The sequence below is a fragment of the Grampus griseus genome, assembly GCF_964374135.1.
Source record: "Grampus griseus genome assembly, chromosome: 5".
Lineage (NCBI taxonomy): Eukaryota > Metazoa > Chordata > Mammalia > Artiodactyla > Delphinidae > Grampus > Grampus griseus.
The window spans coordinates 26,460,608-26,472,888 of NC_138998.1; the positions used below are offsets into that span (position 1 = coordinate 26,460,608).

Genomic DNA, 12,281 nt, shown 5'->3' on the forward strand with positions numbered 1-12,281 from the left:
GTTATAAACATGTGTTGCTTTTATAACTTGGACATTTTTCTGACATATAAAAGCTCTAATCGAGTTTTTATTTGTTCCTGATAATTTTTTATTTAGGGCAAGGAGATATCTATAGGTATTTTTTTAAGGCAGAGAAATTAGAGGAAAATCTTCTGCATCTTTTCTTGTGCCAGCGTTGAACTGATTTGCAAAGGGTTTCTTTATACTGAGCCCAAAGCTGAGCAGCTCCAGAACCTGTGGGTTGGAGGGGCTGACATGCCTGTTCGGGGTGCTGCTCTGATGAAAGTGAGGCATCATCATCTAATGCAGAGTTTTCAGCCATGGCTGCACAAAAGAATCGCCCAGACTCTGACTTCCTGAGCTGGGGCAGGGCCCTGGCATCTAGGTACTTTTACAAGGTCGCCAGGTTATTCTAGTGCAGAGCAGGGTTGAGAGCCGCTGGTCTAGTAGCGTGGACCTGAAACGCGGGCCAGAGGAGCTAGGGCCAAGTCTGTTCCTTTGATAATCAGTTGTGTTGTCCTTGGCCAGTTGCTCAACCTTTCATATTCTAATTTCCTCCTGTGTAAGCCAGAGGTCTATATGTGTCAGGCCTGACTCCCAGGGGTATATGATACATTTCAGAAAGGACTCTATGTGTGTGGGCGCTAACTCCAGCCAGGGCGACTTTGCATACATCTGTATACTCCTAAGCCACTGTCTCCTGGATGCTGGCCCTGGATCAAGGAGGGGACAGCCCACCAGACACTGCGAAGATGGGGCCCCAGGGTGATTCCTGCGGTCCTGGGCTGAGCTCTGGACCCAGTCCCAAACCTCAGTGCCACCTTAAGCGTGTCTGCAGAGTCCTTCCTGTACGAAGGACCAGGAAAACAAATCCTTGGCACTGGCTCTGACACAGATTCACCACATGACTGGGAAAAGCTGGGCAACTCCCCCCGTTTCCGTTTCTGTATCTAGAAAATACATTGGCTTTTACCACAAATATTGATTGAAACAGGAAATGTGGGGTCCTGGTAGTTGTATAATGTGGAATAAAACTAGAAATAATAATGATTATGACAATAACAACATCAGGTTAATTAGTCGAGCACAGATTTTTTATCTGGAGCTGCTAAGGGATTTCATACCTTATTTCATGTTTATTTTCCCCATTCTACATATGGGGAGACTAAGGCTCAGTGAGATTAGCAACTCCTCGATTTTCCTTAAGTAGTGGAAAAGCTGCCATGGGAACTCTGGCTGTTGAGCAGCAAAGCTGAACGGTCAGCCGTTCTTCTATCCTGTCTTCTCACTGCACTATCGGCTGTAGTGTAGAGTAGTTATTTATTTGGGGTATTTCAACAAGAGGAGCATTTGAAATGGGAAAAGGTGGACTTATAATTTAAGATAGACATAACATTTTCATAAGATATCAGAGTATTTGTGTGTGTGTGTGTGTGTGTGTGTGTTTGCATGTGGGGTGGTGTGTGTGTGTGTGTGTTTGCATGTGGGGTGTGGTGACCAGAGCATAGCGATGGAGTTAGCTGGATGTAAGCTTACATTCCAGTTCTGATGCTTACCAGCTGAATAACCTGGGACAAGTTACTTAAAGTCTCAGGGATGTTTCCTTATCCTTAAAACAGGAAACACAATAATGCTCTCGTAAAATTGTTTGTAGAGACGTGAGTCACTGTTTAGAATAGGAAGAGCTAACACAGATTAGACTTCCGGTGTGTCAGGAACTCTTCTATTGCTCTATACATACAATGTCATTTAATGCTGATAAAAACCCTATGAGGTAGATAATACTATAATGCCCATTTTATAGACTGAGAAAGTGAGGCATAGAGAGGTTAACCCACTTGCCCGAGATCACACAGCCAATAAGTGGTGGAGTGTTTTTTTTGCCATACGCGGGCCTCTCACTGTTGTGGCCCCTCCCATTGCGGAGCACAGGCTCCGGACGCGCAGGCTCAGCGGCCATGGCTCACAGGCCCCCCCTCTCCGCGGCATGTGGGATCTTCCCGGACCGGGGCACGAACCCGTGTCCCCTGCATCGGCAGGCGGACTCCCAACCACTGCACCACCAGGGAAGCACATGGTGGTGGAGTGTTTTTAACCACCAAGCTGTGAACTGCCTTACACAGGCTCCGCAAGATGAAAACTGCCTAGCAAAGCTTAGCTATCATCGTCATGCACAGCAGTGATTTTCAAACTGCTGTTGTAAATTAGCAGGACCCTTCCATTGAAAATAAACTTCTGGAAATCTGTCTATATATTGATATAATACCGTGAAGGTAGAGCTGCTTTGCTTGAAGTAAGGATGAAGCCTCCTCCCCCAACCCCACCTCATATAGCAGCCCTAAGTTACTTCTGGGGACACTGGGGTTCTGAAGAACCCAGTCTGAAAACCACCAATTCCAGCTTTTTGACTCTTTGTGTCTGTACCCTGCCTCCCTTTCCTGGTCCTGCTCTACCCCAAGGCGAGGAAATCATCAGCCAGAAAAACAGAGACCAGAATATTTTCCCAGGGCCCCCGTCACACTCCCGCTTTTCTCCCCCACCCTTGGTGGCCGTGGCCATGCCGGACCAGCTGGGACAGAGGGGGCAGATGCCGGGAGGAAATGCAAGACTCACCCGTTTTATCTGAGTTGCAGAGGATGGTTTCCTTCTCAGCCCTCACACCAGGGCTGGGGCCATGCTTCATCCACATGGTGATAGTGAACTGATCCGTCAGGTTCTTGGGTACAACCCCGTCAGGAATCTTGGCACCCTGCCTGCCGTCGAACTTGAAGATCATCTCGCTGCTGTCCACCAGCAGTCCTGCGGTCCAGTTGGTGGCGGCGCTGGGGGACGGCAAGAGGTCGATGATGCCAGAAGAGGCTCCTGCAGGGGATGGGGACAGAAAGAACAAAGGGTCATTCCTCCCAGGGTGGGTGTCCTCACGTTCTATTTTCTGCTCCTGGGTCAGCATGAACTACTCGGCGTACTTACCCAGAGCTAGGTGCTCAGCCCGAGCTAGGTGACTCGGGAAAAGAAGGGTTAAATGCCATCCTTGCCCGTGTTGCTTACGGTGGGCTTGCAGAGGCATCAGTAACTTACAGACAGAAGTACTGCATGTGGGAGGACAGAGTGCAATTAACTATTATACAAGAAAAAAGTGCTGGAGGAATTTAGAGAAATGAGATCACCCTGGGGGTTTCGATAAGCAGACAAGGGTCCTGGAGAAGGCCAGGGTTGGATTCGGATCGATGGATTCATTCACGCGCTCATCCATCCGTTACCCTGTCAGCCATTTATTGAGCACCAGTCGGGTGCCAAGACCCCTGCTGCGTGCCGGCGCCGTAAACGTGAATCAGCACAGTCTCTGACCTGGAGGAGCTCAGACCCAACACATTGACAGACAATTGGGATGCAGTGTGATCAGAGCTGTGACGGGGAAAGTTCAGGTCCTGACCCCGCGAGAAAGAGTATGAGTCACTTTGCACTCACCACGCTTTTTTCCAACCATTCGTTTAGGCCAAACGGTATAGCAGTTGAGAACACGGGTTTTGAAATCAGCAGAACCTGAACCTGATGCCTGGTGGCGGCCTGGCTTGCTAGCCTTGTGACTGTGACCAGTGACCTCACCTTTCCGACTCTCCACCCCCTTCTCTGCCACCTGCCCTCCCAGCTGTTGTGGGAACTGAAGAAGAGACAGCACCTGCACTTGGGGCAGCATGCTTGGCACGCGATGAGCGGAGCTCACTCCACGTTAGCTATAACCCTGTCGTTATTGTTAGAGCTGTTATTATTTCTGCTACCACTGCGATTCCAGGCTAAGGATATCCTGAGGCCGTGGGAGTGCCATAGACAGATTTGTGTCTTGGGAGAATCACACCAACAGCTTTGTGGAGGGGGGAGCTGAGTGAGCCTGCAAGGCTGGCCCAGAAGACAGGATGGCCCAGCTGGGAGGATAACTGGGCCGCCACGGACTTCCCACTGAAGCTCAGGTGCTGCCAGCAGTGTTCTCTGCATCCTTACGTCCCACAGAGGGGCAGGGCTCAACTACTCAGGGGAGGAGGAAGGTCAGGGGCTTCCTAATACCAGGAAACAAGAGCCAGGGAGTCCAAAGTATGCTCGGTGCAGGGGACCAAGTGTGTGTGGGCTCCCACCTGGCACAGCACTGACCCGGCAGCCGTAAATGGGTTTAATGGACAGTGGGTGTGTGTATTACCTGCCATTTGTCTGGGATCATTGGACTTCTGAATTCGGTATATCAGGGCCTCATGTCACCTAGGGGCTGCGTTTCAGAGTCAGCCACTACAAACATCTACAGTTAAAATGACACATGAAACTCCCTCAGGAAGGTACCATATTGGAAACCGATGTACTTCTTTGAAAATGTTTAAACTAGCCAGTTCTCCCTGCAGCCTTGGAACAGATGCCCATGGGTTTGCAGCTGAAAGCTGGCTGTGTGACACATCTGTATCCTTAGAGCAGATGCTCTGCTTAGCCCTGTGAGGAGCTCGCCCTGGGAAAGGCCTCTGGGACCTGCAGTGACTGAGATGTGGCGGGGTGGGAGGTGGGAGTGGAGATTCCGGTTTCTTAATTTACGATCACCCTGCAGCTATGCTCATCAAGGGGAAGTGTGGGCAGCGTTGACTACGTTATTAATGCGTTTTTCTTGGGGCTTTTGCCTGGTAGCATGCCATGTTTATAACTGCCTTTTCTTCTACCCAGTGCCTCCGTGAGATGCTTCCGGGCATTACCCAATGCTCGCATGAGCCTGTTCCTCCAGCCTCTTGTTCAGGCCCCCCACCTCTCATCAATATTACTTGTTCTCCTATAATCCTTGAGACTTACTTGATGTCCATTTTACTTATCTGACAAGCTAATTCACACTAATGTTTTAACGACTAACAAAGCCTTAAATGTTATCACCCTCCATAGGTATCTGAAAGAAGAACTCTATCAAGGTGGTAGCAGGTAGAGATTTGGGGGTGGCTGGGGAATGGGAGCTATGTAGTCTTCGGACCAAGTTCATCTTCCTAGAACTCCCCAGAATAATGCAACCTGGCAACAGCTGCTCTGCCCCATGAGTGAGTTGGCTCAGACACCAGGATTTGTCCAGCATGACGACAGCTGGTGACTAGGGCTCACAGGGAATGTGTTGGTTCCCGAAATTTCAGGTGGCCAGGGAGACGCAGGCTGAGCACCCAGGGCTCCTGACTGCTAGCTCAAGCCAGAGCAGCCAACACAATCTAGCAGGGCCCAGTACAGGGCCCACACAGAGCCGCAGGCCTGAGCATGGGGGAACCAGGGCAGGGCTGACAGGGCTCAGAACTCCACCCTTTGAGGTTCCTTTTTTTTGTGTGTGGTACGCGGGCCTCTCACTGTTGCGGCCTCTCCCGTTGTGGAGCACAGGGTCCGGACGCGCAGGCTCAGTGGCCATGACTCACGGGCCCAGCCGCTCCACGGCATGTGGGATCTTCCCGGACCGGGGCACGAACCCGTGTCCCCTGCATCGGCAGGCGGACTCTCAACCACTGCGCCACCAGGGAAGCCCTTACACGCTTTTTTATATTCTTTTCCATTATGGTTTATCACAGGGTATTGAAAATAGTTCCCTGTGCTATACAGTAGGACCTTGTTGTTTATCCTTTCTATAGGTAATAGCTTACATCTGCTAACCCCAAACTCCCACTCTATCCCTCCTCCACACCTCCCTTACTCCTTGGCCACTGCAAGTCTGTTTTCTATGTCTGTGAGTCTGTAAATAAGTTCATTTGTGTCATATTTCAGATTCCACATATAAGTGATATCATATGGTATTTGTCTTTCTCTTTCGGACTTCACCTAGTACGATAATCTCTAGGTCCATCCATGTTGCTGCAAATGGCATTATTTCATTCTTTTTTATGGCTGAGTAACATTCCATTATATATACGTACCACATCTTCTTTATCCATTCATCTGTCAATGGACGTTTAGGTTGTTTCTATATCTTGGCTATTGTAAATAGTGCTGCTATGAACATAGCGGTGCATGTATATTTTTGAATTATAATTTTGACAGACCTTTATTCTTAGTTTCCTTGGAACATTTTATTGGGCACTGAGTGAGTGTCAGACCTGAATTAAATACTTCAATGCTTTTTCTTAGTTACTCATCAATGTGGTGAATACGATCACGATTCCAGTTTACAGATAAGAAACTTGAAGCTCAGCGAGCCTAGAATCACACCAGCTAGTAAGGGGACCCGTCATCAGGGTTTGCCAGCCCTGAAGCCCACACTCCCGCTGCACCACCCCAATCAACCTGGAGGGAGATCTTGCAACCTACTGCACATTTTAAAAAATTGAAGTATAGTTGATTTATAAAATTGTGTTAGTTTCAGGTTACAGCAAAGTGATTTGGTTATACATATATTCATATGTATATATTTGTATACTTTTTTCGATGCTTTTCCATTATAGTTTATTACAGAATAGTGAATATAGTTCCCTGTGCTATACAGTAAATCGTGTTGTTTATCTATTTTATATATGGTAGTGTGCATCTGTTAATCCCATACTCCCAATATATCCCTACCCACCCCCAACCTCCTACACATCTTACAAACATGGAAACTGAGGCCCAGAGAGGGGAAATGACTTGACCAGGATCACACAGCCACTCAGCTAGCTAGAGGCAAGCCCAGCTCTCAGACCCCCAGCAATGTTCTTTCTATCACACAGCATAGTGTCCTGCCAAGCCCAGCCCAGTTTTCGGGACCCCACCTCCCTGGACAGGTGGCTGTCCACAGAGAGGCATGTGCCTTGGCAAGGTCATCGTGTGGAGCTCTGTGTCTTCCCTGGTGAGGGGAGCAGCGTGCCACCCTACCTGACCCACAGATGTTGCCTCCTGGGAAGCATCACTCTGCATTTTACCAGATGGTGCGGGCTTTCACAGACTCAACAGATTGTATTTCATTTTTTCAGTGCACTTAAATAAACTGAGAGAGGTTTTCCTTTCTCCTGAAGTTCTCGCTCCTCTCCCCAAAGGATCCCATGGAAAGCACTGGGTAAACAGGACGCATAACTCAGAAAGGTGGAACAGCAACATCTGCACATCAGTGTGTTTTTTTTTTTTCTTTTTTTTGCGGTACGCGGGCCTCTTACTGTTGTGGCCTCTCCTGTTGCGGAGCACAGGCTCCGGACGCGCAGGCTCAGCGGCCATGGCTCACGGGCCCAGCCGCTCTGCAGCATGTGGGATCTTCCCGGACCGGGGCACGAACCCGTGTCCCCTGCATCGGCAGGCGGACTCTCAACCACTGCGCCACCAGGGAAGCCCCAGTGTGTATTTAAGACACCCTTAGGAACCCTCACAGAGGTCCCTGGGACCACCACGTTGCTGAGAGTTCACGCTGGTCTGGTGCACAGCAGCTACAGCCTGAGTGCAGGAGGCTTACAACCAGAGGTGAGGTCTGGTTTGAAGTCCCCGAGCCCTATCAGGGCGGGGAAGCATCTCTGAGTCAGCAAGTAGATAAAGACAGGGGTGACTTAGGCAGATTTCAGGACACATGGTGGAGCGAGAGCCCACATGGAGCCTGGGGACAGTGGTCACCGTCTGGACTTCTTAATTGCTGGGTTTGCACGCTGCTTTGGGTGCCTTGGTGAGGGCAGAGTGTCCTTGGCATTTCACGGTAGGCCTGTGGCAATGGTGACAGACATGGAGCCTCAGTCATGCCTCCTCATGGTCCATCATGGGGCAGGGGAAAGGATGGCAAGAAGGAGAGGGTCTCAGGGGAGAGGAACCATTGTGCTCAAGGACACAGGCCTCATTCTATAGAGTATTCTCACGATTAGCAATAGCAGCTCCACGTTACTTCATTAAATGCTTATGTAATGTCTAAGTTATGCCAGGCACTGTGGTGAGAATGGAGCAACGAACCAGATAGAAATGGGCCCTACCTCTAGTCACCCAGTAGAAAGTCTTTTAGTTTTGGCATGTGGAAGAGTTCATTGCTAGAGAGTCTCAGGGGAAGCCAGGGAGGCCCTCTTGACAAAGGCTGTACTTGAACTACATGACGATAGAAAGCATTCTGTTCTCAACATACTTTTCTGACCCACTGATGGCACTTGGCCTTGTGACTTGCTCTGACCAATGAAATGTGAGTGCAAGTGACGTGTCATCTTAGGGCAGAAGTTTTACAAGCCAGTCCATGGTTCGTCACATGTTTTTTCCATCTGCCATGAGATCAACAGTGTTCTAGATAGAGGCCTTTCTGTTAGCCTGGATCCCAGTGGGAAACTAACATAGAGCAGAGCCACAGTCAACCCGAGAAGGACATGTGGTAGGAATAGAAAACAAACCTTTGTTATTTGAAGCCAATAGATTTTGGGATCACTTGTTATTGCAGCATAACCTGCCCTATCCTGACTGATACACCACATTAAGTGACTGACATCAGTGGCTACCATTTGCACTTCTCTATCTGCAGACCTTCAGGATAGATGTGGAGGACTTTCTGATGTCCTTTCCAGAGCTCGCACCGTTGATCAGACTATCATTCCACCTCTGGAATCCTAGACAAGAGGGGTTCCTCAAAGGCCCTGAATTGTCCAGGTGAAGCACGCTGGGCTTTGGATGAGGGTGGTCAGCCAAGCTCTTGGGGCAGAGCCGTGGGTACCCAGGTGCTGACCAGCCTGGGAAAGGCCACTGTAGGCAAAAGCCTTCTCCAGGAATAGAAGGGCCTGCTGTATGGTAGCTGCGTAATTGACTGCAAAGAAGTCACATCCAAAGAGAAGCCCATTGCTCACTGTCGTCACCCGCGGGTCAGTGTGTGCACACTTGCTCATGTATGAGTAGTGATTTAATGGGACTGCCAACACGTATGCCTCAGTTTTCCTTAGAGACAGAGGCCCACTTCAACTCTCTGAGAATAGAAACACTGGCTATGACTGGGGGGCTGGTTCTGCCCCCCCTGGAAGCTCCAGCTGTTTCGAGGCATCTTGGAGGAACTGATGATGGCTTCCCCTGGTTGGGGTGTTCTGAAGGTATAAAAGCCTTGAACTGTGATTCTCAGTGAGGGCAAGCTCTGTTACGCTGCACGGTGTAGTAGAAAGCCATGGACTGAACTTCTTTTACATGTCTGTCTTCCCCAGGAGACTGAATTGTTAAGTGGTCTCACTAACTTCTAGATAACCTCACGAGTTAGAACATTTGGACACTGAACAAATATTTGCTGAATTAATAAATACATGAATGAATGAATGAATGGATTTGCTACGAAGACCTCCTGGACCCACAAGTGTATAAATCCTGTGAACAGCTCACCGACTGGTAATCTGAGCTGGTCTGACAGCTCAATCCCTTGATTTAGCAGAAGGGTCTCTCTCTGCAGCCTTTCCTTCAACAGGACCTGTCCTCGGAGCTCTTGACTCTACATATAGAAAGCAGCTGACCCCGAGTGTCATACGGGGAGGTGCCGGCCAGATGCCAGGAGTCTGTGATTCCAGGGAGGAGCAGCCCTGGCCTCTGGTCTCCGAATGACATGTGTGTCACAAACTGCTTTGCTGTTTATTGTAATATGCAGAGACTCAGGGGCACGGAAATGAGCCTTTTCTTGGGCTCTGGTTAATGTCAAGTTTAATTTGGCCAAGAGTCACTGGGGCTTCATCATGCATTTCATACTCAAGGCAGTTCTGTGACACTTCACCTCGGGAAAGCCTGGGACTGCGATGGGAGATCCCTTCATCTTGAATCTCTGAACCCAGAGGAGGTGATAAGCGGCTTGTCCAACTTCCCCGAGAGGCCTGGCTTCATGTAAGCCAGTGGCAATGGGGGACCATGTCAGGCTAAGTTTGGTCCTATAAGCTGAAGGGGACACAGGTGCAGGGCCCTGTATCGTTTTTGTTTCAAGATGGAATGGAAGTGTTTCCATGCACAAACTGCAGGCAGCGATATGCCTGACGTCCAGTGTTCCCCTGGAAACAAAGAGGCCATTTCTGGTGCTACTGCACCTGTCTGGTGTTTCCCGACAGCAGCTTTGCCCAGCTGTTGTCCGACGGCCCCTTACGCAGGATCCCATCATTGCTCGTTGTGGAGCGACGTTGCAGGAGGAAGAAGCAGGTGGGCAGCGACCGGACCTCCACAAGGCGCCTCTGGGAGACACCCTTGCCTGGGTCACCGCACAACAACAAATGTCACAGAAGCAACGCCAGAACTCAAAGACACCAGGAAGCGCCCCAGGACTGACCCTGGCGAGCACAGAGGGCAGGCGAATATTGACTTAAGGGAAGCGTTTGGAATGGCGAAGGAGTGAGAGATTCTAGCGGGAAGAAACATGAACAAAGGCTTAGGGATGGGAATGAACTGGGAACGGCGACAGATGGGTTACCCTGGCCAAGAAGAGGCAGGACGGCAGGGAGAAATGGGCTATAAGGACGGATCAGCAGGATGGAGGTGGGTCCTCGGGGTGTGGAGAGCCAGGCTAGAGCTAGGCATCCACACCTGGATGTTCCACAGGTCCAGTCATCACTGCCCCCTAAATCCGCCCTTGCCCCGAATTTGGTGGCTACTGGTTGGTGGCACTCTCGTCCAGTTAGATGCTCACATTAGAATCTTCTAAGATTCCTTCTTTTTCACTGCTGACAGCTAATCAGTGATTGACTCTTACCCCCTAAATTTGTCTTAAATTCATCCCTACCGCCACTCCCCCGGTTCAGAAATCATTCTCTCTTGCTTAGACTATGACGATAACATCTTAAGTGGTCTCCCTGTTTCCATCCAAAGTCAATAAAGATTTGTAGAATGAAAAATGCAAGAACGCAGGGGCTTAAAGTGTCATGGCGGCTCCCTGGCTGGGAAACCCTGCCAGCAACTTGTCGACCGTCCACTGAAAACACAGAGAAGCTTGTCTCCAGAACCTAAGGTGCCCCATGGGAGTCAGGAATTACAACCCAGGCTCTGCTTTAGAAGCGATCTGGCCTGCCTTTCCCTCACGGTTTGGAGAGCGCGTGGGGCCTGAGGAACCTGACCCAGAGCAGATGGGCATCTGTCTCACTCATTTGCTCCTGCCCTTCTTTCCTGAACTCTCTCTCCGCCGATTCAAGAGTCAGACTCCTAATCTGGAGGCAGGAGTGGCCCTGCCTGTCAGGCTCACTCAGGGTTTCCAGAAGTGCGATGGGAGGGTGGCACTGCCGGGAAGGTCACCAGAAAGACAGGCAGACCTCTCTTAACAAATGGTCGCTCCCAGCACCAGATAAGCTCGCATCTCAGGGGAAAGTGCTTTCCTGACTGAATTAACCTGCCTTCCTGCCACGTGAGGCTGGCAGCCCAGAAGCAATGAGCTACGTTAACAACCAGATGCAATCTGGCTCTAAAGTTTCTTCGCTCAGAAAATCCTTTTCACTCTACCTACCTCCTGGTCTCCCCTTCGCAACATTCAGAATCAAATCACCAGTGTGCGCCCTTGGGCCCATCTGATCTTTAACAAGCTGATTCCATCATCTCTTTCTAACCTGGAGGAGTTCAGGAAATGACCGTCACCCGCGGTGGCATGGGGCGGACTTGACTTATAATTCAGGTGCGCGGGGAGTGAAATGGGATATTCATTCAAAGTAAGTTGTCAGCGGAGCTGGCTTCTCCGCTCCCGGACTGAAGGAGAGAACCAGAGGCAGCTTTCTCAATACTGCGGGCCCCTGAGAGCCAATTTTACAAGAGCAGTTTGGAATATGGAGGTCGTGGTGTTTTTCCGAATCTCCTGCATCATTCTGGAAAAACGGGCCTTCCCACATGCCCTCCTTGCCGGCCTGGTGACATGACAAATAGGACGCGGTGATACCCGAGCAGGGTGTATTTCACATTCAGTTCTCAAATTGTCACTTGGTCCTTTGGGCAAGAGCTGTGTGTGTGTGTGTGTGTGGGCGCACGCACGTATGTGCATGTGTGTGCATATTTGTGTATGCATGTGTGTACCTGTGTGTGCCTGTATGCACCTGTGTGTGCATGTGTGTTCATGAGTGTGTGTGTCAATGTTGAGAGAGAAAAACTGCCCTGAAGAGAGTAGTGGAGGGGTCCCCAGGAGGGGATGCAGGCTACGCTGTGTGTTCGGGACCTCCTTTTCCTTTGGTGGGGATGGAGTTACCCCCAAGTGTAGGCCCCGTCTAAGAGGAAGCTCTTTCCTAAGCTGCCCACAGCCCAGCTGGAGAGTCAGTGTGAGGGCCTGAATATTCTTGGAGAGAACAGAAATGAAGTATACGTGGTGGGGATGAAGGAGACCCATCCACCCGTGCACGGTGTGGTTTACCAAGCACATGGCACCGTCCCCCCCGTATTGA

At 50.1% G+C, this 12,281-nt stretch overlaps 1 protein-coding gene across 2 annotated transcripts in view; it reads right to left on the reverse strand.

Annotated features, from left to right (window-relative positions):
* The window catches only part of CLSTN2 (calsyntenin 2), a gene marked incomplete at both ends in the record, with an annotated part of 638,376 nt that overhangs the window by 94,562 nt on the left and 531,533 nt on the right, over nt 1–12,281 (reverse strand). For both annotated transcript variants that reach the window (XM_082654156.1, XM_082654157.1), the window contains one exon: nt 2,614–2,862. In XM_082654156.1, the coding sequence (XP_082510282.1) occupies nt 2,614–2,862 (249 nt within the window). The remainder of the gene's footprint in view (nt 1–2,613; nt 2,863–12,281) is intronic.